This window comes from Hippocampus guttulatus, chromosome 12, assembly GCF_054856545.1.
Source record: "Hippocampus guttulatus isolate MCC_2025c chromosome 12, RoL_Hgut_1.0, whole genome shotgun sequence".
Lineage (NCBI taxonomy): Eukaryota > Metazoa > Chordata > Actinopteri > Syngnathiformes > Syngnathidae > Hippocampus > Hippocampus guttulatus.
Window position 1 is genome coordinate 5,399,258 of NC_141272.1, and position 26,460 is coordinate 5,425,717.

Here is a 26,460-nt window from a genome sequence, read left to right on the forward strand (position 1 = left end):
GCAATTTATTATTGTGATTGCATCCTCTTGAGAAGTTTGTACTTTGCACAAATAAAAATCAAAAGAATAACAAGAATAAGAGTAATGGCTGGTTAGCAGGTCGGCCTCACAATCGTGGGTCGTCGTGTGGAGTTTGCATGTTGTCCATGTGCTTGTGATGATTAACAGGATTTTTTTTGGTCGTCTAAACTTGTCCATAAGTGTGAATGGTTGATTTGTCTGTTTGCGGGACACTAACGACCGTTCTGGGTCTAACTGTCTTTTGCTCGAAGTCACTTGGGATAGTCTCTTGACCTTTATAACAAACACTAAGAAATGTAAGGGAATAATAATAATAATAATAATAATAATAATAATAATGAGAACAAATAGAAGAGGTTTAGCCAATTCAAATAAATGTGTCTGAGTTCCCATAGTATCAGTGAATGCACCCAACAAGTAGTCACAAAGCCTCTCCCCACCTGATCAAGGCTGCCAACTTAGAGGAGAGCGTCTCCTTGCATTGTTTGGCTTGCTGCCAAGGGTCAGAGGTCGGCCCCCAGGGCATTTTATTGAGGCAGTGGCAATGTCAGGGAAGAAACGGCAGCGCAACCTGACGCGTGGTACAGCTTTGTTTTCTCTGGGACGAAAGCTTTAACATATGGCGGCGTGGTCCCAGGAGGGAGCAAGCAAACACAAACACACATAGGCGAAGAACATCCTTTCCATCCATTTTCTCAGCGCGCACACACACACTCACACACACACACATACATATATACAGTATATATATATATATATATATATATATATATATAGGCTGGCAACTGATTCAGGGTGTCCCCCGCCTACTGCCCGAAGACAGCTGGGATAGGCTCCAGCACCCCCCGCGACCCTAGTGAGGATCAAGCGGTTCGGAAAATGGATGGATGGATATATATATATATATATATATATATAGAGAGAGAGAGAGAGAGAGAGAGAGAGAGAGAGTCTTCAAACGTGGACTACATAAAACTAGATAGATAGATAGATAGATAGATAGATAGATAGATAGATAGATAGATAGATAATTATGTACATATGTATGTAGTATAAATCACAGTACTTTTTAAGGGCTTCTGCGATGTAAAAGTTTGTAGTTTCGTAATATGGGTTATAAGTATTTCAATACATTTATATTGACTGTAATTATGACTACACTACTTCCATAGAGGTACTGACTGTACAGTACAGTCTGTTGTCCAAACGACTCTTTCTCCTGTCAGTTCACTCTCCGGGCAGTAGGTGGCAATGTGCAACCTACTTGTTATCCAGGAAGTGAGGGAAGTCGACGTCAGAACTCAAAACATGTTTCAGCGCTTGTACGCCATACTCAGTTCTCAATTTGTACCAGTGTAGGTAAAAATGGAGAGGAGTGTTGGGATCATTTCTGTAATTAAAGCGTTAGGGTAAGTGATATTTAACTGCCGTTGTGTTTTGTGAGCGGTCCTGTTACTCCTCGTTGCTCTTAATCGTGCAACGTTCACACAGAGGCGCAACCCGAGCTTGCTTTTTAATGTGTTTCATGTTTCATGATATCCCGTCGAATAACATATATACTTATTGTCCTCTCATTATTTTTGATTAGGTACCAGAGCGGTTACTGTTTGTCGAGATGTACTTGTGATGAACTTCCATGCCCACTGCTCGACTGGCTTACATCCCAGCTGAAGCGTCTGTGCCCAGAGCTTCAAGGTATGAATGTACAGTACAATTAAAGTCATTTCTACCCACTCTTTAATTCACTCCTCAGCAGTTATGACATTTAAGTGGCGTATTAGGACCCAAAACCCAGGCAAAGGTTTCATTCCTAAAAACAAAAAAGGATTGATGGATCGTAAATGACTGTGATGGTAATAAATGAGCCATATTATTGCAAGTGTTAACTCAGTGTACTTCAAAATGGTCATTTTTCAACTCCCAAATGTGCTCAGTCAAAATGTTGTTTGCTTACTGCAGACTCGGGTGGGAGAGGTAACGTCTTGTTAGTGAGAGAGCTAAGAACTATCCTGTCCGACTTAAAATCTCCTCTCACTGGGCTAACATCAGAGATGCTGGAGCCTTCTATCCTCTCCAGAATCACCGGTGAGGAACAAAAAATTGAGTTTTTTTTCCCCTGTACGATTGTAGCGGTTGTTTGAATTATGCATGGTTTTGAAGATATCCTGCCCCAAAAGTTTGATATTGTGTCAGAAACCTCTAAAATGTTGCTTGAAACCCTGCAGAGTTCCTTGTGTCAGAATTGCAAGCGGCGCACATAATCAAATATAAAGAGCTACATTCTGACGATAAACCCGCCAGAGAAGAGGCTGCCAAAGAGCAAAGAGTGGAGGAAATGTCAGTATTTTGTCCGGAACATGAAGACAATGATGCAGCCAATAACCAAAGGACAGCTGAGATACAGGCGGAGTGGATATTACTGCTTCACGCTCTTAACATGGATACATCCTCTCAATATCCTGATGTGCTGCATGAGGTGAGCTGGTTTGCAGAGGACATGCTTCATGTGAGCCGTTACAGACTGCAAAGATATGTAATACCGTAGTTATATTTCCTATAATGCAGGTGGAGTCGAGAATTGCTTGTCTTCCTGGAGAAGCCATGACAAAGCCTCTGCTACACGCCGTCCTCACTACAGAGCACTGGGTATGATGTTTGTACATTCTGCAGTGTATTACACTTGACTCCAATAAAATTTCCCCTGTAATTCAACTTCAATTTCAATTTTTACTGAATGTCTTGATTCCTTAGAGGCAACTGGAAAAGATAAATCGAGTTCTGACCGATGACTATGGCTGTCGACAGCAAATGATGCTGAAACGCTTTCAGGTTTCACTTGAGTCATTTGCCTGGGGAGAAAAGCAAAAGGTAGGAATGTCATGAGCACAATTAAAAAAATTACATTGTTACCTCAATTTACAATTTACATGACTTTGGAGTTTTTAAGATAAGGGCTGTTATTCAGCCAATTTTTTTGCCTTTAGTTGGGAGCAAAAATGTGAGGTTACAAGCGCTAGATGGTGGCAGCAAACGTCACAGCAGACATGTAGTTTGCGTTATGAAATTCTGTCCGTTTAATGCCAACACACAATGCAAAATACTCGATGGCCTCATGAAACTATCGTTGATGTTATTGATGTCTGTATATAATATACTGCCCCCTAATGGCCAATGTGTGCACATCAGAATGAGTAGTGCAATGAATTCCAGAAAAAGCATGAAATCATGATGTAGAAACTGTTAAAATTCTTTCCATATTATTTCTTTATTGTTGAGTGTTTTTATAAAGTACAATACTGAATCTTTCGATCAGATGGCAGTATTACTTCTTCTACACAGGAGCGTCATAAAGCAGTCGCCTCAGTCCCTCCCCTTACATCCATCGCAGTTTCGTCCAGAGTGTCCCTCCCACTTCTCCTGGCTACCAGAGAGGACCAATGCTGCATTGAGCCAATCAAAGCTGGTACCAGCACAAATGTCTACAAGGTAAAACAGTAACCTGCTCTGAAGTCTGCTTTTTAATTGTAAATGAAACTTCACAGGTAGATAATTCTTCTCTGTGACTAGAAATTGATGGGCCATGTACCAGACAGAGGAGGACGACCAGGAGAAATGGAGGCACCTATGCCTGCCTGGGCTGAGCGAAGATCGGGACATGGTGGACGCAATCAGTGGCATAATAATCCAAATAAAAAGAGAAAGGGGAAAAGGGATTAGCAGGCGCCCCCTCGAGCTTTACTCACAATTTTTCAGGGGGGGAAAAAAATCACATTAATAATTATTTCGAGTTCATTCTAAATTATAGTATGCATTTGCACTCTCTCATCTTCTTTTTTTTTTTTTAAACCAGGATTTCACTTCCTGTAGTGTGAAGCCATATGACCCAATATGCTTTGTAATCTTTTGGGGGAATACATGGGAATAATAATTGATTTTGTATTTCTTATATTTTCACAAATGCTAATTAAAGATTATTCAAAATGTTGACGTTTGTTGTGATCTATCAACGTTTTCATATTTACTGTATATTTAACTTGGAGGATGAATACCCTACAATCGAAAAAAAAAATACATGAGTAAGTTACTTAACAAACCTTGAAACTGTAACAATATATATTTTTTAAAAATGTGACGAAACCGACTTGCCGGAAGTTACCCGGAGATAAATGATGTAACGCACAGAAATTTCCGGAACAGCTAAAGGTCGCCCGATAAAAGCGTTAGCTGAAGACCAGACGACAAATTACATCGGAGATCTTCCACGCCAAAAATATTCTAAATAATAAGTTGTGTATTTTGACACCATGCCAAGAGGAAGTAGAAGCCGAACATCGAGGATGTCTTCTCCAGCAAGGTAACGTTTGAATGTTACGGTAATGAATTGTTCAGCAACGTGACGACGTTTGCGCTGATGCTAACGTGTCCTTCTTAATGCATGTTGGACCGAGGAAGCGAAAGAAAATTACCTCTAACACAAAGTGGTTCAATCACTATTGTAAGTGTGACTCAAATTGTTAAAAAGTGTGTGGGTTTATGGCACGCTTCGTCTAGTTGTAGTTATTGCTTCAAGGTCATGTCGTTGACTACACCACATAACCAAATCGTGACGCTGCTCAAATAATAGTCCATTAAAAAGCCTTTCAATTTAACGTTATTCTTCTCCTATTACAAGAAAATCAAACGCGTAGTGGCGATCTGGGTTATGTTGCATAAGATGTCTGATTAAGGCAGTCACTGGGTCATATCGCTTGACTTAATTAGGTAGGTTATAGCAAACCTTATTCGTATGGAATTTAAAAAGCAACTTTTGACTAGCTCTGTTAAAAACCTGTACAAATTATTTAAATTGAACACAGAATGAGTTGTTTGCTACATGCTGCTCTGCATTTTCTTAGGTTTTTATCACCAAGTCAGTTGTTGTTACAAAACACACTTATGGTGCCAATGTTTGACCTTTTGTGTGACTCTGTTTTCAGCCGGGCACCTCCGCCACCCCCTCCGTCTCATGCACCTGTACCAGTGCATGCACCTCCGACCGCCATGGCTGCTCCAGCGGCAGCACCCAGGCAGCCTGGTATGTTTGCCCAGATGGCTACAACCGCTGCCGGGGTCGCCGTTGGTTCTGCGGTCGGACACACTCTCGGCCATGCGATGACAGGAGCCTTCAGTGGGGGTAGCTCAGAGCCTGCACGGCCTGATGTCACATACCAGGTTAATAAACAACCCTTTATCCATTCATAATTAAAGGTTAGAGTATTTTGTGTAATAGATGTAGGTTTTTTTATTTGTATTATTGCTGTAGAGATTAAACATTTGGTGCAACTCTTAGGACTTCTGGGCAGCTACATGCAATTGTTTGTCATATATTACAAAGGACACATGCTAAAAGCTTAAAGCTCAAAGTTTTGTATATACTTCTTGATTATGTTTCAGAAATTCACTCAGTTGTCGGAATACCCTTAACGTAAATAACATCAATCCAGATGAATGCTCTTGAATGGTTGTAATCATCTGCCTTGTGTGTGTTAGGAGCCCCACCAGGCCCAGCCATACCAATCACAGTCCCCCTACATGCAGCAAAATACCCCGCAGCAAGCCTGTTCCTACGAGCTCAAACAGTTCATTGACTGCGCTCAATCACAAAGCGATCTTAAACTCTGCGAGGGCTTCAGCGAGGTGCTCAAACAGTGCAAGTTTGCTAATGGTAAGTATGAAAGCACACCGTTTTTTGTATGAGGAAAAGTAGCTTCTTAAATGTCGGTGCCATTTGCTGGAAGAATTGGCGCATTCTCTGACAGAAGCACTGAGGGGGCCATGTTTTTGGCCATGACTGTGTGATGAAATATTTTTGAAAGTTGTCTGGTACATACCACATTTACAGCATGGCTGTGTGATGTAGTCCTCATCAGATGCAATATATTGACCTTTAAGTGCTCAAGAGGTTGATTAGAATTTTCGTTTTGCTTCATAGAAACTGTGTTGGTTAATTATCTCAAAACTTTTTGTTCATCCAACAGGGCTATCTTGAATTGGATCCAGAAACCTTGAAGCGGAGGAGACCATAGACTCACTATTGCCGGACATTAATTAATTCAAGAGACCTGAGAAATGTACTTCTATTCAACAGTTTATCATCTTCAGACAAATATCGGTCTATTCAATCAGTAGAGACTGCAGAAGAGCTTGTAGTCACATGTTGATATATATGTTGCTTTTTTGAGTTTTGGTTGCATTTTCATTTTTTGCAGTGCTAGATATTTCTCTGTTGTTGAGCGATACCACCACTGATTGCTTGCAAAAACTTGCTGCTTGAAATAAAAACATTAAAGCATTCGGATCATGAACACAAAAACCAAGATTCCAACATTTTGTCTGTCATAATGGTCATACATGGCATTACACTAAAACGGAATGTGTTTAATGTCACTGGAAACAAACTCGGTAAGTACCGGTCGTCCAACCGCACGTCTATGGTTTACATTAGCTAATTAGCTGACCACCACTAGTTGAACGAACTCTACCAATCCCCACATGTCATCAAGGCCAACCACAGCTGCCAGTGCACTTTCAATCGCTTCACTTGAATAAAGGTTAACAAAATCAACACTTAAGTACACGCACACACTAGCTGCACTATCTGACGAGCCACTCGTCATGCAAACTGTCTAATGCAGGGGTGTCCAAAGTCGGTCCTCGAGGGCCGCTGTCCTGCTGGTTTTCCAGCTCTCCCAGGAGCAACACACCTGATTCAAATAATTAGGGATGCCCTAATGCTGCTTCAGAGGTGGCTGATGAGCTGATCATCTGTATCAGGTGTGTTGCAGCCGAGAGAAATGGAAAACGGGCAGGACGGTGGCCCGGAGCTGGACATGCCTGGTCTAATGGGTTTTAATTATAGTTCTGAAGAGCGATCTTAAAAGACATGCAGATTGTATTGAAGTGAGCACTGTCGGGCAGTCATGTTAGATTTTACATTTGACGTAAGACAGTTGATAAGGTTATTTCAGTAGCTGTGCGTTTAAGTATATGCTAGTCTGTCGCAGAAAGTGTGGTCGCTTTAGAAGCGACAGATTATTTTTGGCATCTTGACATTGGAGCTCCTGTCATGGCAGCGACACCGCAAAACTGGCAGCGTCGTTGTTCGCCCTCACCACTCAATGATGGATAACCTTTAATAGGAGGGACTGAGTGAGACGGAACGCGGTGAGTGGACCGTCCTTTCTAGTTCCTTTCACTCCAATTTGTCCAAGCAAGTATGGTTTAAAACAGACGCGTTAAAGTTTGAGATTTTAGCTAGCACCAAGCCTGTCAATTTTACTCCCCATGTTACGTTTTAACTTTATTTCGGAAAGGAAAGGGAAGTCAGAAAAGTGCCATAAGGCGAACACTTTCCAAAATTAACAAAATATTAGCTCCTCGCTTCTTAATATACTGTAGGACAATAGGCGAACACTTAATGCGTCACTGGTTAATGCTTCTGTTTTTTTGTTTGTTTGTGTGTTTTTTAAACCACTTGACTACTGTGACCAATAACAGCTTAATTATTACATCACCGCAACTCTTCTTGTCTATCTGGACATGCGAGGGCTTCTACGTGCCCTGGTCGAGTGAGACTGGCATTTTAGCATTGTGGAGAGCTTCGTCGTACAATAACGAGAGCTACTCTACCGGCGGTCCTTAGTGTGTTCTAAACCGGGATGTTATTTATGGAACAACGAGTGTTTTAGCATTACAAATGTTTACAGCGATATATACGACGTTTATTGATACATTCGGTTTACGTCACGGCCGTATGGGCATTAACTGTTGTAAACCGACGATTACTGCTAAAACAAATCTGAACGTTTAAACTATGTGCTAAACTTTAACTTCGTTGCCTCTAGTTTCTCTCTGTAGACTGTCGCGTGGATGCGTAGAGCCTTTCTGTTGTTTCGATCACTTCATCATGACCAAAGAGGAGGAGATCCCCGACTGGGTGGGCGCCCAGGAGTTCTACGACAAATATGAGCCCAAGGAGATACTGGGAAGGTATGTTTATACAGCATGTGACATACTGAAAACAATTTAATTTGAGATAATTGTGATACGGAATGGCTTTGTGTTGTTTTAATCAACTTTTGTAAATCTACTGAGATGTCTGTCCTCCCACATCTATCTCGATGGTGTTCCATACATCCATTGGGGCATGTGAGCAGAGAATGAGAGCACTAATTGTCATTCCCCTCCATTTCTCGGTTAGTGGCCGGCCCCCTTATATAAGCAACATTGTTGGTGAGGTATGCGTGTGTCTTGCGTGTTTTGTTTCTCTGTTCAAAGCGGCTTTATGGATTTGGAGTTTAGATAATGTCACGGTCATTGTTTTTAATTTGCATTAGGGTAAAATAATAGTTACACACTGCACTCAGTCTGCAGCGGTGCAGGGTTCGATTCCAGCTGCAGCCTTCCTGTGTGGAATTTGCATGTTCTCCCCGTGCCTGCGTGGGTTTTCTCCAGGTACTCCGGTTTCCTCCCACATTTCAAAAACATGCATGGTCAAGCGCATTTGAAAATGGATGGATGGATATTATTATTGGGCGGCCCGGTAGTCCAGTGGTTAGCACGTCGACTTCACAGTGCAGAGGTACCGGGTTCGATTCCAGCTCCGGCCTCCCTGTGTGGAGTTTGCATGTTCTCCCCGAGCCTGCGTGGGTTTTCTCCGGGTACTCCGGTTTCCTCCCACATTCCGAAAAACATGCATGGCAGGCTGATTGGACTCTCTAAAATTGTCCCTAGGTGTGAATGTGAGCGTGGATGGTTGTTTGTCTCTGTGTGCCCTGCGATTGGCTGGCAACCGATTCAGGGTGTCCCCCGCCTACTGCCCGAAGACAGCTGGGATAGGCTCCAGCACCCCCCGCGACCCTAGTGAGGATTAAGCGGTTCGGAAAATGGATGGATATTATTATTATTATTATTATTATCAGAAGTCGGCATTCAGTCAGTACTGACCAGTGATTGGACATCCAAAGTGTTTGGGTTTTTTTTTTCCTCAGGGGAGTAAGCAGCGTTGTGCGTCGCTGCGTGGACAAACGCACGTCTCAGGAGTACGCCGTGAAGATTATAGACATCACACCCTCGGACAAGATGACCCCGCAGGAGATCGAAGAGATCAGGGACTCTACAGTGAAGGAGATTGATATCCTCAAGAAAGTCTGTGGACAGGAGAATATTAGTAAGTCCATTGTGAATACACCTAGAATGTACTCCACCCTCATGTCTTTGGTTGTTGTATGACCAACCCACTTTCAGTGGTCAACTATGACACATTTTGGCATTTGCTATGCGAGTATTAACGGCAATTGCACAAATTGTTTGACGTATATTTCCCTGCAGTACAGCTAAAAGATTGCTATGAATCCAACGTATTCTTCTTCCTGGTTTTCGACCTGTACGTAAGGACGAGCAGGAAATCTGCACTTTCAACCTCATTCAATACTGTCCTGATCTTAATTTGCTTCCAAGAATGTTAACCTATTCTTGTTTTATTAACTTGTCCTCTTCAATTCAGGATGAGAAAGGGTGAACTTTTTGACTACCTCACCGAGAAAGTAACCCTGAGTGAGAAGGAAACAAGGTCACTGAGCAAATTTTGACTTCTCCCAAAACCAGCTTACTGTCATACCTCAGCCAGAACAAGCCTTCATGAGTGCTTGATGTATCGGTTGTAGGAACATCATGCGTGCGCTGCTGGATGTGGTTCACTTTCTCCACGACCACAACATAGTCCATCGAGATCTCAAGCCTGAAAACATCCTTTTGGATGACCAGATGAACATCAAACTCACAGACTTTGGCTTCGCCGTGCAAATGCAATCGGGACAGACGCTTAAAGGTTAGAGCTCAACTCATAAACACGATCAGAGTACCCCGCCGGGGGGGCCTGTTCGACACATTGTATCCATAGTTGTCTGTCATCTACAGCTGCCGAGATATGTCGCTGGTGTATTGTGATATCATTATATCGTGTTGACTGACAGCAAAACATGAAGCGAGCAGACTTTTTTAATTGAGCATGTTTGCACTGTCAAAGAAAGAAATGTCACAACTTCTCCAAATGTTCCAGCAGCTGTTTGAAATCAGAGTCGAGTCTGGTTGCGCATCCTTAAGTTACAAAGGTTGCGATGCAACAAGATACTCAAGTCTATCTGCCATTGAGCAAAGAGGTCAAATAGTGATTTGCTTCAACATGAAATTGTTCTATAATGAAGAAATAACTTGTTGAGGTTGCATGATTGAAATTGATAGATTCAGTGAATCAATCAAAAGAAAGATCATGGAGAGAAGACAAGCATTGATTCTGCTATGGATGAGGCCGTGCCCAAAGCCCGAAATTTGCATTGAAATAATAATCATTTGCACAGTATATGAGGATTGATATGTTGTGTGTATAAAATGTCCCAATTTTTTGCTTGACAACAGTCTCTCAGAACATATGCAATTTCAAAAGCAATCGGAAATAAATGCTCACTTTAAGCCAGGCCCTGTCTCTAAATGCCCATTTATTGAGGACATTTTTACACACCAGATATCAGATATGCTCATTATGACTATCAATAATGAACTAATTCAACACTATTTGACACCCTGTAAAGAGACGCTTGTTGCCTGAAGCCAAACTTGTTCGATGCTAAAACGTTTGTCTTTCCTGCAGAGGTGTGTGGGACTCCTGTATATCTCGCTCCTGAGATCATCCAGTGCTCCATGGACTCTGGCCACCGCGGATATGGAACGGCTGTGGACATGTGAGGGGGGGGGAAAAATCAAAACAGTAAAAATGATTATATGAAGTGCATTTACGGACATTGTCTGATGGCTTTGCCTGTGGACTTAAAACGCCCTTGCTGTACTGCTCTCAATCCCTTCCAAGAAGTCGAATTCACTCACTCACGGAAGTGATATGAAAGCTCCTGCTATCCTAAATGAATTCTGCCACTGTGCTTGCCCTCTGTGCAGATGGAGTGCGGGTGTGATCATGTACACACTGCTGGCTGGCTCTCCACCCTTCTGGCACAGGAAACAGATGCTAATGCTGCGTATGATTTTGGCCGGGGATTACAGCTTCTCATCCCCTGAATGGGACGACCGCTCTGACACGGTCAAAGATTTGGTCAGCCACTTTAATTGACGTTCTCTCAGGGGTTTACCTCATGTGTTCCATATAAACTGCCTGACAGTAAAATATACCGGTACTCATTTGAGTGTTTTTTTTTTTTTTTCTCAGATCTCTCGGATGCTCGTAGTGGACCCGAAGCAGCGTTACACAGCCGTCGACGTGCTCAATCATCCGTTCTTCTCCCAGTATGTGGTAGACGAAGTTCGACAATTTAGCCGGTACAGAAAATTCAAGGTGAGGTCTTACGAGCTGAAAGTATGTGGCTTAAGGACATCAAACGCTGAAAGAAACAAACTCTTAAATGTTCAACCAACACTTTTTTTAGTAAGAGCACCAGTATACCATGTCATCTAAATAGTTCCACTGTGATTGATTTACATGTCGACTGCTAATGAACGAATATACTTTCTCGGTGCCGCTCTACTAGCAGCGGCACCTTAGGAGAACTTAACCTCCAATCAAATGGGTGGATCGATCAAATAAAACTCCTCAATGTAGTATTTACAATTTTTGTTAACCATATTTTCAAGATTTTATTTATTTTTTAATGACACAGTGAGTGTGGGAAGCACGATGAAATAGCGGTTTCATCGTCTGACTTTTTTAGCTGAATTTGAGGAGAGAATAGTGCATTACCATTAAGTTTGATCAAATGACATATCGTAAGTGGCGCTTAATTGAAATGTTCAAGTGCTTGCGCTACCTCAAAACCAATGTACGACACTAGTACCTTAAAGAATGCTACTTTTCCACCAGGTCATCTGCCTCACAGTACTCGCTACCATGCGCATCTACTGCAGCTACCGCAGAGTCAAACCTGTCACCAAGGAGGTGATCAAAAGTGACCCGTACGCGGTCAAGCCCATTCGCAAGCTCATTGACGCGTGTGCATTCAAGATCTACGGCCACTGGGTCAAGAAGGGCCAGACGCAGAACAGAGCGGCACTTTTCGAGAACACTCCCAAGGCCATCCTGCTGTGCATCGCGGCAGAGGCAGATGAGCCAGTCCAGCATATCTGGTAATAAAGAGCTGGATAGCCAAGAATATGATAAAAGTACTGGATGTTAAAAAAAAACAAATGTTCACAGTGCATCTTTATGATCTGAGCCAGACCTCATCAACTCGTCAATTTGAATTATGTGGATTTTGTAACGCATGACATAATATAATTTGGATGTTTTATCACGTGAAAATGCTTGAAGTGTAGCCTTTTCTGTTTATGGAAATAAAAAACATACAATACAATAAAAGTCAGCGTTAAACTTTATTTTCAATATTTATTGTTGTACCCCTTTGCAAGTCATCACCCATAATTACTCCTTCAGCATCCTCCTGTTGCAATGGCACCTCATGGATGGAAAATTGAAAGTCTGCATGAATCCACACAACACCATCTAGTATGACTGAGGCCACTCGATCATAAACATGCAGAAGCCCTGTTGAAGGAAAAACCCCCCACATAAAAACGATATTCCAAGTTTGCTATTGGTTCCAACTGTAGTACCGTTCACAAAGCCACTGGATACGCAGAATATTATAGTCACAAGAGTATCAGTGTATTCATTTCTATATTGCTGGATGAAGCTGAAAACAATTCACCCATGGTTAAAAGAAATGAGGCAATACTCTTGCATGGTGTCTGACTGTGTCCACCACAGAGCTGGAACAGAATTCTGCCATGCTGTCAATGTCTTCCATTAAGAATAATAATGCCACATAAGAGTCTGAATCTCAATTGTTGAAATTAACTCCCTATTTGTCATTTATTAGGTGCATTTATATTGGATTGTGATAGCACACCTCAACTTGTGGTCCAGAAGCAGAAATGTTTGCATGGCGTGGTCTTCGGCCCACCAATCAATATGGCTGATGTTCTGAGGGAGAACGAGAAGAAAAGCATGGTATGGATAACGGTAAGAAATTCTGTAATTATTCACTCATTATAGTGCAAATGTTTACTCGTAAAATGAAATGTAAATCACTGACAGCAGAATGAGCCACCCAGTTGCTCTTTCATTGTAAAGTCTCTGTGAAAACTGTTATTTCGCATGATGTCTGACTGAATTTACCACTTCAAGAGTAAACCAGAATTCGGCCATGCATTCAGACACATGCCTGTCGGCAATACCAGTTGTATCCAAAAAAATCGACATCTTAATGTACAGCATTTACATTGTTAACATTCGATATATCATAATTGTCCAAAGGAAGAAAATTCCGTTATTTATTTGCTGTAGTATGGCTTCACGGGAACGAGAGGCCCAGTTGAGATTCAAAGTGCCGGACGATAGAAATGCTAACAAGCTAAAGCTAAATTTAAGGCAATTTAGAACCTATTGCCAACAGTTGACGTCAAATTTTCTGTGAGAAATACACAATCTTACTCACGCCTCAATTCCTCAAACGGCAACGTAATAAAAACCTCAAACATCCGCTTTTATTGACCAATGTCTCTTTGCGCGGTGACTTTTCCTGTACTTCGACTAGTTTGGAAATGCCGAACCCGAGTCAGACAGTCAGTTCTGATGTAGGGGCGGGATCATTTATATCACAGCCCTGATTGGTCATACGTCCTGACGCGTGATCATATGAGAGTGGGCGGTCCATCACCGGCTTCGCTCTGATTGGTGCAACTCGCAGCTCCGCTCTTCTTCTGCAATTTTCACTAACTGATGCTTCTGTGCGGAGTTGTGCGGCTCTTCCTGAAACTGTCTCCTGTCCACTTGCATCGTTGCTGGATAGAACGGTTTGTTCTTTCTGTCGATTTTCCATTTCCTGTACGTCATCCTTGTCCTGTTATTCGTTTCACATAAACTGTATCTTTTAGTATCTTTTAGCAGCCGGTGTCAACTGACTGCACGGCGAAAACAGAATGTATTGGGGTGAACGTAACCGGTTTAATTTTATCAAATGTCAACGGTTCTTCAGAGATGTATGGCGGTGCACTGTTTTGGCATCAGATTGTCTGCTACGTTGCATTATTCTATTTAAGTTGTGTACTTAAAGGTTGCAACAAATTATTATGAACATGGTGAGTGAGGGGGTGACGCAACAGTGGCAGATGATGTCCACCATGGCCCCTTCATATGTTTTGTTTAGGCTGGCCGCATTATGCAACGTTTGTTGGCACTCACACGTTAAGAGAAGAGCCGTTTTGTTGTTGTTTTTTTTTTTTGCCGCTTCACTGGATGCTTGACATGTATTATCATAAGGATGTTGTACATTAGACGTCACGTGTACTTTAGCTGAGGACCTGCAGTTGAATAGATGTAAAAGTTCTCAAATAAAAGAAGACGTACTGCTCCAACTAAAATAAATAAAGGACAAGCTCTGACGTGCTTAATTGCAACGGTACAATTGAATTTTATTGTCAATTATGTACAATACCCATTTTATTCACTTTGCACGATGAAAAAAAAACATCCTCATACAAAATAATTTCCCTTTTATTAACTTATAAAATAAGGCAGTGGATGGCGAAAAGCTTCTCCACATCTGTTCCCTGGTTCATGTTGCTCCATTTCACTGCTGCAGGCCTTCCTGATTTTATCTGCCTTATAAGGACCCAAACTGGCTATTTTACCTTATGCCATCTAATGCAGCAAGCCCGTTTTGAAAAAGTAGAATAGAAAGTAAAACTATGTGTGGGGAAATAACAGTGAAAAAGTCATCTGAAAAATAAATACTCATGTGCATCGCAAATACATGTTAATACTAATAGTTTCAGACTAGCTTCAAATGTTGACACACCGTTTATGTAATTATTATGTCCTATTTTTTTTTAATTACTAAAACTGATCACAGAGAGCCCTACTGGAATGTTTGTTATTTTTCTTGTTTATTCCACTAATATTGGCTGTACTGTAGTTCTGTTCACAGTATTGCAGTGTCCACAATGTCACAGACTAAAGAACTTTTTAGAAGAGCAGAAGCTGTCTGTTTTGACGTGGACAGCACAGTCATCAAAGAAGAAGGCATCGACGAACTGGCAAAGTTCTGTGGCGTGGGGGACGCCGTCACTGAAATGTAAATACATTCATTCTTGTGCACAACTACCCCCCACCCCCCCAGTGTTATCGCATCACATGAGACGAGCCTTAATTTGCATGTTTTAGGACCCGTAAAGCCATGGGTGGCTCGATGACTTTCAAATCAGCCCTGACTGAGCGCCTCGCCATCATCAAATGTTCCCGAGAACAGGTCAACAAACTGATTACAGACCACCCGCCACAGCTGACCCCAGGTATCAGGTACGAGAGGCAATCCCCATTATCAGTTTTGTTTGTTTGTTTATTGAACATAAAACATATATACAGTAATAATTTGACAGAAAATAAGGTAGATAAAAAAAAGTAAAAAGAAAGAAATCAATCTTCATTCAACACAGTTATGTTCAAGGGAGTAGGAAGAAGTAAAAAACTTATCTAGTCCTACACCGTTATGTGATTATATCTAATAAATCATTTTTATATCAATCAGAAAAGAAAAAAGTAAGAAGAAAGAAGTCTCCATTAAGGCTCATACTTTACCCTTAACCGTGATATTTTTACAACTTTTGGTTTGTATCGGGATTATATACTTCCACACCCTGACACTCTTGTCAATTTTCTCTTGTATTCATAATGGATATTTATATACCTTTCTCTATTTATCAACTTAGTTCTGATTTATCATTATATTTAATGTTTTGAATTTATCATTTTAACTTCGTTTCATCTCACTTACAACATTCTGAACATCAGTAATTCCCGGAAAAGTACCAAAAGTCCGCGAATGCCTTGGAAAAGTACCATAAGTCATTGAACACTTCGGGAATGCCACCCAAATGTATATTGCTGAGAACATTTAGAAGGCATTCTTAAAAAACCCTGATTGATGCAATAATCGAATTGAGGTGTATCAGCTTTGATGGTAAGACCATTGAAGCGATAGTGGTATGAATTTCCTTTCATGTTCATGACTGTGGTATTTATGCATGAACGTTATTGTAGAACTATATGATTGATAAGCTAAATACACCCTCATTTCCAACAATATCCAGGGAACTTGTGGACCGTCTACACCAGCGCAACATCAAGGTGTTCCTCATCTCAGGTGGCTTTCGCTGCATTGTTGAACACGTGGCCACTCAGCTAAACATTCCTCTAGAAAACGTCTACGCCAACCGACTCAAGTTCTACTTCAACGGTAAGGGGACTATAGTGAGGGACATTAAATTGTGATACACACTCACCAGCCATGACATCAGGTACCAGAACAGTGTTCAAGAGATTACGGTGGTACCTCAAAATTCAAATTACCGGTACCTATAGACGAAACCATTTGGAATCCGACCCTCGGAGTTATTCAGAGCCTCAGTCCAGAGTCTACCTGGTTCTGGGTTTGAATCTCGTCTCCAGACTTTCTGTTTGGACTCCCCGGGTATTCTGGCTTCCTCCCATGTTCCAAAGACATAAATGTTTGGTTATTTTGAGACATAATTATCAGCCAGATGTCAATTACTACACTTCTCTAAACATGTTCCAACATGACTTTACTTTTTAAGAGATTGAATGTGGTTGTATTTAGGCGAGTACGCCGGATTTGACGAGAGCCAACCGACAGCAGAGAGCGGAGGCAAAGGAAAAGTAATTAGCATGCTGAAGGAAAAGTACGGCTTCAAGACAGTGGTGATGATTGGAGATGGAGCCACTGATCTCGAGGCCTGCCCTCCCGCTGTAAGTGTTTATGTTAATGCCGTGTGGGTTCATTTAAATATTCAGGTTTGTATTTACATTCATTGTTTTGAAAACTGATCTGGTTGATTTGTCTCCCCCCCCTGCAGAGTGCCTTCATTGGATTTGGTGGCAATGTTGTGAGGCCTCAGGTTAAAGAAATGAGTTTGTGGTATGTCACAAGTTTTGGAGAGCTGCTGAAAGAAATGGAAAAGATTTGAATATTCTAGAGTACATTTACTCTTTTTATGATTTTTTTTCTTAACTTTACTAATGTTATTTGCACCAAAAGTTGTGTATGTGATGGTTTTATCCATTGTGCACACTCCCTTTAAGTCGACACATTTTAAATCATTGACCATGTTTACTATAGTTCGACCAATTCTACCTTCATGTGGTTTCAGCCATCTTGATTTTCTTTACTAGACCATACTATGTGTGGAGGTTAAACATGTAACATTTCTGTTTTAGGCACTTTTTACATACGACTTACTCCTACACAATACACAATGGGAAGTGCAATGTAAAAAGAATTGTAATCGGTCATGTGAGTGACAGGCTGCATTGAATTATGTGTTAAGACGGAGTATTAAACACAAATTTTGTTGCTTGAATTTCTTTAATTCTATGTCATTGTTGCCCCCGAAAGACAAATAAAGATGCATCTTTGTTTTTGGTTTTTTTTGCTGATAAAATCTGACAAGATGTCGTGGCGTGCTTGCCCACGTAATTTGTCATTACTCCCCTTGAAAATACCTTACATCTCTCATATATATATATATAGATAGATATACTATATATATATAAAACAAGTCATGCTCAGTTCACACGGCCACAAAAAGATAAGGTCACATTTACAAACAAAAACAACTCACAGGGAAACTTAAGAAAAAAACAGTAAAACAAGACACGTTTTAAGTCAAAAATATTCACTGAAAATGAATATGTAGTAAACGTTCATACTGTCAAACTTGGAACACAAAATTCAGATGTTATCCCAGCTAACATTGAATTGGTTAACACTAATAAATAAAGCCTCCGTGTTAGTAGTAGCTTGCTGTGTTGATATTACGATCGTGTGCTCCAGCGGTTATGATATATGAACGGGTATCAACATTTACATACCATACAGCTGCTTTGTTTGAAAATAAAGTCACGATCAGTTGTCCATCAATGAGTTTACATGTGGCAAGAGTAGATGTTGGAATGAATGACCAGCCAGCTCGAGGCATAATGCAGTGGAGTTGCAAGGACTTGTATCAAAGCAATTCCTGACCCTTTCCAAAATCCTAATATTGAAAAGGACACTTTTGTATATTATCATAAAGTACATTTTGTCTATGTTGATGCCTGGCAATATATTGCAACGAACCACAGAAAATAAGTCTTTCTGAATTAGCAATTCACCTCTTACCTTACTGCAAGTTGTTTTTATGTAGATTGATGTGCTGCACCATCAGGTTAGTGAATATTGACTCAATCACACATGCACTCAAAAACAACAACCCTGAATTAGTTACTTGCAAAATTTGCTTTGCAACGAGCCAAAGATTCCAAATACAATTTTAAACAGTGCAACGGAACCATTTATTTAAATTAGCCAACCGCTGAGGGTTGTGTGCATTTAGTAGGTGTAACTAAGAATTGGGGTTGAATAATCAGGAGTGTAAACTGTAACAACCAAAACACGCATCTTGCCAGAAATACAACCTGGAAAACATTCAGTAACCACTACAATTACTCTTGTTTTTAAATGTTTAGCCCATGCAATGCCACTAGCGGCCAACACAATATGTAAAAGTTCCTTGAGCCGTCCGCATACGATATATTTCACGGTGTTGAACAGTCCTGAAACAACGAAAATGATGAAAGAGAAAGGTCGTGTTGTTGTGCAGCACCGAAACCGTCGAAAGTGATGCTCTTGGGCTACTCATTTGTCAGGGTACCACCCCATGCTCATGCCTGCAAGAGGTTCCGGTCTTTTCACTTGAGCGGTGATGCCTTGGTGGGGATCATAATCCGGGATTCCATATGCTGGATGAGAGGAACTGTGGGGGGGGGGGGGGGGGGGGGGGGGGGATGCAGCACCAGTTGGATAAACAATCTGCTCTCACCATTTTAACTCAAAGGTTTTTAAACAATGATTTCAGTTAGAGTTCTAAAAATAATTTTAAATAGGGCTGGGTTTCTTTTTCTTCGTATATACTCACCTGTATAATAGACCACTTCGTGCCAGCCTTCTTCCTGCCACGCACCTTTCCTTATGTCCTCTCTGGATTGAAGGTCTTTGTAGGCTGCAAGAAACAAAATCGATTACAGCTCAAACCCGTTCACTGCTGTCACACGGCATAATCAGAATCAGAATCATCTTTATTGGCCAAGTATGTAGAACACACAAGGAATTTGTCTCCGGTATAACACGCTGCATTAGTATCATCGTAAACAACAAATCATTGAACCATTTTAGAGTAACCAGTAGCAGTATTTGTAGTACAAGAAGAGTGACTACGTCAGTGACTGTTTAAGGAGTTAATGGCTAGAGGGAAGAAGCTGTTTAAGTGTCTACTGGATTTGGTGCGTAACAGATGTAACAGCAGCCAATGTGTTTACACTAAATTGGTGCACCAGAGGTTTAACAGTTGACCTGAGCCTGATGTGATGTCTTTAGACAGAAATGGCACGAGCAGGTACCGGCAACTGCTGTATAGCAAGTGCGAGTTCACACAGCTTGTGCGGGGAAGCTCCATTATTATACATGCAAGCGTGTAGCTTTCAATTGCTTTCAACACATAAGGGCATGGCCAATCTGTCGCTGTTGTTCAATTGACAATCCACTTATGAAGAATTTGTAACGCAAATTCTGACGCAACAATTCAGTCAGTTTTGGCCATGTCTTTCGGGCCTAAAAATGCCAAACTTTTATTTGAAATGACAATGCTGTACGGTATTTTTCCATTGAACTAGTTTCTTGACTTTACCCCAGAGGTGATGAACCATGTAGAGGTTGCCGATCTGTGAGAAAAACCCTCCAACGGCTTCACTGTTTTGCTGGCGTAGCCGAATAGCTCTGGCCCTGCCAAAGACAACAAAACAATCATTTATGTCATCTATGGGAAGAAAACTACAATCTGGTCAGAGTACACAGAGGAAGAATAGTCCAGATATTTGGTCCAAAAAAAGGAGAACACTTTATCACAGTTACAGATTAGATACAGAAATTCAGCTGACAGTGTGACTGAGGGGAATTTTTGAAATGGAGGCACTCATTGTCCAAATACAGTAGACTGCAGTGCTGTCTTTTTATTTGTTTAGTCATTGAGCAGTCCATTCTGTGCGGGCTATTTTTAAGGAGGGTTCGACAGGGTCTATGAATGCAATTAATTCATGCTGTCTTACCAGTAATTACCCCACTCGATCATTGTTCCTGGCTGGAGAAAAGAGAACAATGGGATGAGTACCGGTAATAGAAATGATAGTCAGACCTTGCTTCTTGCCAGGGTTATTGAGTCAATAATGCAAAAGTGATATGTCATTCTAAGCATAAGGACAAGTATATCCAAAAGGCTCCTCCAATATCTACCGATATAATACCCTCGGTTTAATACGTTTGGCTTAATTTATTTGCACAATGCTGCATCCAGAAACAAAAACAAAATGGGAAGTAAGACAAAATCCCACCGAGCGCTTATGAGGTCTCAAAGAGTAATAGAGTAAAAAAAAACAAAAACAAAAAAAACAGTAGCGCTTGCGTACTCACCCTGAGTTGGTAGGTTCTAAGCTCGTATACGTTGGGTCCCTCTCTAGGTACTGGCTCATTCCAGAAACTGAACTCCAGTAAAAGCTGATTTCTGCGAGACAGCAGCATCTTACCACGCTCCTTCCTGTACTCCGTGAACTCCTGCCGTGAGGATAAACATGGGCCAGTAATGGGGCTACATTCTACTTGGTTTACGACCCGGGTAGGAGCAACAGGATGTGTGAAGAGGTTCTGCTCACCTTGTTCTGACGTAGCTTGTTCATCACCTCTGTCAGAGCTGGGTAACCACCTCTATAACGCCACAGGTGAACTGGGCAAAAAAAAAACAAAACAGTATCACCACAATACAACATCATTTATATTTACAATTTTAAACGGTGTCATTTATAACAATTAATATCTTAGGGTGGGGAAAATGTCACAAAAGTGGATATGGAGATTAAGTATATAACCATGTCTGCCATACAGTGCAGAGTATTTAATCGTTTATTTGTAGAAAATAAATACATGTTTGGACCCATTGTTTTTAACGGCACACCTGAAGATCTCAGAGTACACTAATGTGCAACTATACAATACCAACAGAGAAATGTTGCTATCATGTCATATATTTGGCAGTGATGGCATAAGCAAGCCTACCAGCCTGGTCCTGTTCTCCATACCAAGTATTCCAGGTGCCCACCAGCTCACAGGGGTAGTACTTATCAGCATGGATCGAGGGCAAGACATCCTCGCTGTGGCAAAAATGACAATTTCACAAACAAATCAGTTAATATTACCTACACTGAACCATGATTCTAACACTATTTAACCTTGCAACTATCCACTAAAGAGACATAAGCCACGGACTCAAGGCTGTCTTAAATTCTTGGGCAGCCTGCTACCAAAACAACATCTGCTATCTCGACCTTCCCCTGATGAAAGTACGCACGGAAGCTAGTCCCCCACCATCACCCCCTCCCTCATACATTCCCTTGTTTCACCGTCTTCATTGTTTATGTCTTGTGACCTGTTGTAACTGTCATATGCTTGTGCAGGAGTTTTTTTGCCTCACTCAAATTATCCTCAAATGAGGGTAGTTCGAGCGTGGGTTTTTTTTTCTCCCCCTGTCCCTCCCTTGTTTCTGACTTTTGGGTTGAGTGAACGCTGGCGCGTTTTGGCTGCCGCTGCTCAACCCGTATTGTTTTGTGTTTTTTGTTATTGTAAAGTGTCCTTGGGTGTCTTGAAAGGCGCTTATAAATAAAATCTATTATTATTATTATTATGCCTAAAATTACAATTGCATGAAATTCTGTTAAATTTCATGTCATGTCTATGGTTGCAGAAAGAAATAGAAGTTAGCTATAAGGACTTGGCCTGTAGACAGATGACTCGAAGCATAGCAGCTCCTTAAACACTTCACAAGAATAGACCATGCTGGTTTATTTTTACTGGCTGCACAACGCTAGGTACATTTGTCCAAGTGTTACAGTTGTAAATAACGGTGAGCAAAATGTTTTGAGATTAAACAATAAAAATAAGACTTACCAGAGTTTGTTGTATGCTTCAAGACACTCTGGCTTGACATTGTGGACTGAAAATAGAGGTTAAGTTCAACAATTATGACAACGTCTGAATATTTGTTACAGGAAATGTACTTACACTGGATTTTGTAGAGGTTACTTTCCTCGTTTTTGGTCAGTAGAGCTGAGTGTGCATCTTTCCTCGGATCAACTTTCCTGACAAAAAGTGATTTGAACCAGCTGTCTTCTCTGGTGATGTTGGATACGGAGAAGCCCCTGTAAATAAGGTTGAGTTTTAACGGAGGAAAACGTTTGATATCAGTTGAATTTCTGATTACATCATAACATACAAGGAGCACTAGTTTGCAACCATTGTCTAACATGACATTCCCCCAAGTACCAAATTGACCTTGAGCATCTGACCAACACCATGACGCAACTTAAAAAGTGCGTTTCTTTTGAATAAGTAAAAAAACCGCTCATTTAATCTCGGAACACAACATATTCCACGGTAAGTGGTTTTTCCAAATAGTTTAGTTTCAAAGATTGACTACTATTCAACATATTTAGCTAGGACATCGGCAGCTAGCTTGCGCACTGATATCGCGTCAACCTCCGATGCTAACACACAATTAACAGCCTCCTTCAAAAAATAAAACCTGGTATGCATGTTGATGACAAGCCGACCTGCTCCAAACGAGAAGATGCCCGTTTGAACGGGCCCCGCTTTGAGCCCGAGCCAAGCCGGCTCTCACTCTCTGAAGGACTCCTGTCGCCATTTTCCAGGGGAGCAGCAGCCAAGGCGCTGTTCACACTGTTGGCAGATAGGTGGCGATGGAACCCATGAGCGCCACAGGGTCCATATTTGGTCTCGTCGAAGTAGAACGAACCAGGGTGTTACGCACGGAACGTCACTATTTTGATTACCATTGCGACCATTACCAGGCAAGTCTACCTCTATTCACTCTACTGTTGAGAGTAGATTTACAACATTGCTTTTAGCTTAAAGCTTATTGTGAGAGAAGGAAGGTTAAAAGATGGCTTTCTGTCACATCCATGAAATTTCAAATCAACCATGCCAAAAATACATAAACATTACACGCGTGCTATACCAAAAGTAGTTCAAAAATATTATTTATTTTTCACCTCTCACTCCTGATTGATGATGATCTTGCAAAAAACTTCTGGGTTTTCAATATACAGTACAATCTTTTCAAAAACACTTACCACAACGCTACATACGAGGGCGCCAGAACTCAAGGATTTAAAGTATTATTTATAAAGTGACTGAAACAAAATTGAAAGTGAAATACAATACAATACATGCTGATTTATATAGCGCTTTCACAACAGCGACAGCTGTAACAAAGCGCTTCACAAAACAGTTAACATAAAGTAAAATAATAAACACAACACATAACATAAAACACGGACAGTCGTGCAGTCCTAACCACTTTTCCGTCACACGCTTTGTTGTTTGAAGCAGTTTCAGATGAAAGAGGAGAGAATCATGGGCATGTTACTCAAAATATATGCTGATTTATATAGCGCTTTCACAACAGCGACAGCTGTAACAAAGCGCTTCACAAAACAGTTAACATAAAGTAAAATAATAAACACAACACATAACATAAAACACGGACAGTCGTGCAGTCCTAACCACTTTTCCGTCACACGCTTTGTTGTTTGAAGCAGTTTCAGATGAAAGAGGAAAGAATCATGGGCATGTTACTCAAAACTCATGTATGCAGCTCCTATCAAACTCAAGACTAATGCACATCACTTAATCCGGAGTTGCTCATTTCGATCGGCAACTTTAGGCTACAAAAGTGAAGATAAATGTATTCATTATCATAATCTTTTACATGAACACAGCAGACAGACACTATTTTTCACACTGGCAGACAAATAGGTTGTAGCAGTAGTTCAGTCCTTAAGGAAATTTTGGACCAGAGGGTTGAATATTTGGGGAAAAAAACGACAATATGTACATTCGGATATGTTATTTGACAGAAAATCAGGCACACTAGCAGTTTGCTTCTTGGTCACCGTGTAGACAAAAAGGTAATCTGAGACTATGGGTATCCTATTTCTTGCCATATCATGTGGAAATGTGCATTGGGACGACAATAAAAATTCATTTCAGAATCCTTGAAAACTCAACTTTAAATATATATACTGTATATAAATATATGTATGTGTGTGTGTATATATATATATATATATATATATATACACACACACACACACACACACACACATCTAAGAACAACCAGAAAATAAGTTAACCAAAAGAAAAATTAAAAAAAAATTATTTTCCAAAGAATTGAAACTGAAACTTGAATGATGTGATTTTCTTTTTTTCTAGAAGAGACCAGCATGAGAACAGGATCCAAATAGGCTGCGGTGGTGGGATCGTAACCACTGTGGAATTCAGAACAGTTGTGATTGATTTATTATTTGATAGTGTGACAATGAAACTAACAGGTTCCATATTTTCAAAGCCTCGTTGGCTGTAGGATAAACAACACTTGGAATCCAGTAACTATGCATATCTTTGTTTTAAATTCAAAAACATCAATCATAGTATTTTCTCTGTGAAAGATTTTTGAAACACCAATGGCAAATTGCAGACTTGTCTGGGAATTCCAAGTATGATCATACATTGTTTGGGGGGGGGGTTGCTATGTTTTTTCTATCACAGTAATTTGTGACATACAGGAACATCAACTTTACCTTGCGTTTCAGGAGTTTAAATATCATATAAAAGGATCCCTTGTTGCACTTATTTACTGTGGTATGTCATTAGTTGCACCTCACAAAAGACCACAAACACAGCAGAGCACTCAGAAACTCTCTGTTAATTTGAATGGCCTGATCGGTGCGCACTTGGGTGTGGAAACTTTCACAAGGGGGCTTATATTAGTCATGGGAAAAGTGACACAAAGAGCTCCTAAAGTACCCGACCGACATTTACTGTGCAACATAGCCGGTCCTGTTATGCATAATGCAGGACAAACTTCAACCATTCCCGAGACTTCCGTGTTGCATCATAGTCGGTGAATTTGCTCATTTGTTGAGATAGTTTAATGTTTAATGACGTTATATATGTTGGTGTGTATTTTAGCAAGTGAAATCCTTCAGGTCCAACAGTAAGGGTTCTCACATTCGAGCCGAAGCTTTCTTAGCTACAGCTATTGATAAAAAAATCATGTGACACATTTTTAAGCCCTGTAGAGGTTTCAACAAGTTTAAAATGAGCATGTACATTTCTTATGACCTATACAAAGTCATACTGTAAAATATTGTATATTTTTACGGATACGATAGTGAACATTATTGTAGTTGGAAGTAGCGCTGAATGGATATAGAATATACAGGAATCAACACTCTTATAATGAGCCCATCAGTGCCTGGGGATTGTTTGCAAATTGTTGAAAATTAATACGAAGAACAAGGTCAAAGAATGCTCACAGGCTCCTTGGCCTTGGCACTCAGATATGGGTTTCCGTAATTAGGTTTATTTTATCACAGGTATCCTATTCCTCTGTTGAAATTGCATCTTTGAGCACTTTACTATGCGGTATTGGATACATATTTAGCAAATTTTTGGCATGTTGAAAATATCATGGTTGTACTGGTAGTGTGCTTCCATGTGACTCTAAAGTCGCTTCAAATATTCTCAGATTTCATTGTTGGACACAATAATTTCCTATGAAGCAGGCTCAAAGAAGAGCAGCTGTGAAAACAAAAGACATGAATCCTCCACTAATGCTCCCCAAAACCGCAAATGCCATTTATCAGTTTAGGACCCATGAGGATAAATCCTTCACCCAAGCCTCTCAAACTCCAATGTTAAATCTCATGCCAAATGACTCAAGCTGTGCAGACATCTTGAGTTTATGTTCACATGGAAATTCAAAATATCACCCTATTAAACAAGAGTTGTGGCTACAAATTGAGATTGAACACTGAAAAATCGGTGACATTTAAAGCGGTACCCATATTATCCTTATTGATAAAAGTACAACAGAATCTATTCGACTGTTGAGTAGGTCAAAATAGGCTGGTGGAAATTCTTCTTTTGTTACTATGGACACCCTTATCAGCAAACCTAGCAGTCACCCTGAGCTTTCGCTTATTAACTTTGGCTTTCCTGTGTATGTGGGATTTCAGAGCTCTCCAAGAAACACCGTTGAACTTGTGAGAAAACACTGCGTATTGTGTTATGAGTGTTGTGAGTCTCCACTCCCTAGTTTGTCTGGGCACCAGAGCGAGGAAATGCAGCACTGGTGCATAAAGTGGCACGAAAACAT

At 40.7% G+C, this 26,460-nt stretch overlaps 5 protein-coding genes, 1 long non-coding RNA gene and 1 other non-coding gene across 10 annotated transcripts; 4 read left to right on the forward strand and 3 right to left on the reverse strand.

The window, feature by feature from the left end:
* The first annotated feature begins 1,303 nt into the window (after positions 1 to 1,303).
* LOC147197056 (tRNA-splicing ligase complex subunit FAM98B) lies at positions 1,304 to 4,006 on the forward strand. Its single transcript, XM_086125419.1, has 8 exons — positions 1,304 to 1,430; positions 1,610 to 1,716; positions 1,981 to 2,106; positions 2,247 to 2,497; positions 2,587 to 2,667; positions 2,773 to 2,889; positions 3,361 to 3,507; positions 3,589 to 4,006. Exons 1-8 carry the CDS (start codon positions 1,387 to 1,389, stop codon positions 3,736 to 3,738), a joined length of 1,023 nt encoding a protein of 340 aa, XP_085981545.1. The 5' UTR covers positions 1,304 to 1,386; the 3' UTR covers positions 3,739 to 4,006.
* A 183-nt stretch (positions 4,007 to 4,189) lies between these two features.
* On the forward strand, positions 4,190 to 6,358 carry chchd2 (coiled-coil-helix-coiled-coil-helix domain containing 2). The gene is made up of 4 exons (XM_086124751.1): positions 4,190 to 4,375; positions 4,998 to 5,232; positions 5,551 to 5,725; positions 6,039 to 6,358. Exons 1-4 carry the CDS (start codon positions 4,326 to 4,328, stop codon positions 6,047 to 6,049), a joined length of 471 nt encoding a protein of 156 aa, XP_085980877.1. The 5' UTR covers positions 4,190 to 4,325; the 3' UTR covers positions 6,050 to 6,358.
* Positions 6,359 to 7,910: 1,552 nt separating this feature from the next.
* On the forward strand, positions 7,911 to 13,084 carry LOC147197058 (phosphorylase b kinase gamma catalytic chain, skeletal muscle/heart isoform-like). 2 transcript variants are annotated; one of them, XM_086124744.1, is made up of 10 exons: positions 7,911 to 8,049; positions 9,051 to 9,229; positions 9,391 to 9,445; positions 9,566 to 9,631; positions 9,726 to 9,889; positions 10,709 to 10,799; positions 11,011 to 11,164; positions 11,279 to 11,404; positions 11,927 to 12,189; positions 12,942 to 13,084. In XM_086124744.1, exons 1-10 carry the CDS (start codon positions 7,967 to 7,969, stop codon positions 12,961 to 12,963), a joined length of 1,203 nt encoding a protein of 400 aa, XP_085980870.1. In that variant the 5' UTR covers positions 7,911 to 7,966; the 3' UTR covers positions 12,964 to 13,084. The 2 variants fall into 2 exon arrangements, with proteins under 2 accessions (XP_085980870.1, XP_085980871.1); XM_086124745.1 differs by lacking the exon at positions 12,942 to 13,084 and having other exon boundaries at positions 11,927 to 12,438.
* Positions 8,363 to 13,704, reverse strand: LOC147197059 (uncharacterized). Its single transcript, XR_015102404.1, has 5 exons — positions 13,560 to 13,704; positions 12,972 to 13,045; positions 9,680 to 12,607; positions 9,007 to 9,209; positions 8,363 to 8,919 (listed from the first exon to the last, which is right to left on the reverse strand). It is a non-coding gene; the product is annotated as an uncharacterized LOC147197059 (long non-coding RNA).
* On the reverse strand, positions 12,724 to 12,853 carry LOC147197060 (small nucleolar RNA SNORA15). Its single transcript, XR_015102588.1, has one exon. It is a non-coding gene; the product is annotated as a small nucleolar RNA SNORA15 (small nucleolar RNA).
* Positions 12,968 to 17,499, forward strand: psph (phosphoserine phosphatase). Of its 3 annotated transcripts, none has more exons than XM_086124750.1 (6): positions 12,968 to 13,084; positions 15,039 to 15,197; positions 15,287 to 15,421; positions 16,213 to 16,358; positions 16,740 to 16,888; positions 16,996 to 17,499. In XM_086124750.1, exons 2-6 carry the CDS (start codon positions 15,067 to 15,069, stop codon positions 17,104 to 17,106), a joined length of 672 nt encoding a protein of 223 aa, XP_085980876.1. In that variant the 5' UTR covers positions 12,968 to 13,084; positions 15,039 to 15,066; the 3' UTR covers positions 17,107 to 17,499. The 3 variants fall into 3 exon arrangements, with proteins under 3 accessions (XP_085980876.1, XP_085980874.1, XP_085980875.1); XM_086124748.1 differs by lacking the exon at positions 12,968 to 13,084 and adding an exon at positions 13,816 to 13,917; XM_086124749.1 differs by lacking the exon at positions 12,968 to 13,084 and adding an exon at positions 13,911 to 13,948.
* Positions 17,486 to 22,977, reverse strand: nipsnap2 (nipsnap homolog 2). The gene is made up of 10 exons (XM_086124747.1): positions 22,832 to 22,977; positions 22,284 to 22,420; positions 22,170 to 22,215; positions 21,282 to 21,376; positions 20,882 to 20,952; positions 20,643 to 20,783; positions 20,282 to 20,313; positions 19,864 to 19,958; positions 19,096 to 19,179; positions 17,486 to 18,933 (listed from the first exon to the last, which is right to left on the reverse strand). Exons 1-10 carry the CDS (start codon positions 22,921 to 22,923, stop codon positions 18,869 to 18,871), a joined length of 858 nt encoding a protein of 285 aa, XP_085980873.1. The 5' UTR covers positions 22,924 to 22,977; the 3' UTR covers positions 17,486 to 18,868.
* Between the last annotated feature and the right edge of the window lie 3,483 nt (positions 22,978 to 26,460).

Excerpts from the sequence above, each read along its gene's own strand:
- LOC147197056 (XM_086125419.1), top strand. The coding sequence starts at position 1,387 with ATGGAGAGGAGTGTTGGGATCATTTCTGTAATTAAAGCGTTAGG. Across the intron at positions 1,431-1,609 it reads TCTGTAATTAAAGCGTTAGG|GTACCAGAGCGGTTACTGTT; the intron begins GTAAGTGATATT and ends ATTTTTGATTAG. Across the intron at positions 3,508-3,588 it reads CCAGCACAAATGTCTACAAG|AAATTGATGGGCCATGTACC; the intron begins GTAAAACAGTAA and ends CTCTGTGACTAG.
- chchd2 (XM_086124751.1), top strand. The coding sequence starts at position 4,326 with ATGCCAAGAGGAAGTAGAAGCCGAACATCGAGGATGTCTTCTCCAGCA. Across the intron at positions 4,376-4,997 it reads AGGATGTCTTCTCCAGCAAG|CCGGGCACCTCCGCCACCCC; the intron begins GTAACGTTTGAA and ends CTCTGTTTTCAG. Across the intron at positions 5,233-5,550 it reads GGCCTGATGTCACATACCAG|GAGCCCCACCAGGCCCAGCC; the intron begins GTTAATAAACAA and ends TGTGTGTGTTAG.
- LOC147197058 (XM_086124744.1), top strand. The coding sequence starts at position 7,967 with ATGACCAAAGAGGAGGAGATCCCCGACTGGGTGGGCGCCCAGGAGTTC. Across the intron at positions 9,230-9,390 it reads CTGTGGACAGGAGAATATTA|TACAGCTAAAAGATTGCTAT; the intron begins GTAAGTCCATTG and ends ATTTCCCTGCAG. Across the intron at positions 9,890-10,708 it reads ATCGGGACAGACGCTTAAAG|AGGTGTGTGGGACTCCTGTA; the intron begins GTTAGAGCTCAA and ends TCTTTCCTGCAG.
- psph (XM_086124748.1), top strand. The coding sequence starts at position 13,844 with ATGCTTCTGTGCGGAGTTGTGCGGCTCTTCCTGAAACTGTCTCCTGTC. Across the intron at positions 15,198-15,286 it reads GGGGACGCCGTCACTGAAAT|GACCCGTAAAGCCATGGGTG; the intron begins GTAAATACATTC and ends TGCATGTTTTAG. Across the intron at positions 15,422-16,212 it reads CAGCTGACCCCAGGTATCAG|GGAACTTGTGGACCGTCTAC; the intron begins GTACGAGAGGCA and ends AACAATATCCAG.
- nipsnap2 (XM_086124747.1), bottom strand. The coding sequence starts at position 22,923 with ATGGCGACAGGAGTCCTTCAGAGAGTGAGAGCCGGCTTGGCTCGGGCT. Across the intron at positions 22,421-22,831 it reads CATCTTCTCGTTTGGAGCAG|GGGCTTCTCCGTATCCAACA; the intron begins GTCGGCTTGTCA and ends CCTTATTTACAG. Across the intron at positions 19,180-19,863 it reads CATGGTTCATCACCTCTGGG|CCTACAAAGACCTTCAATCC; the intron begins GTAAAGTCAAGA and ends TGTTTCTTGCAG.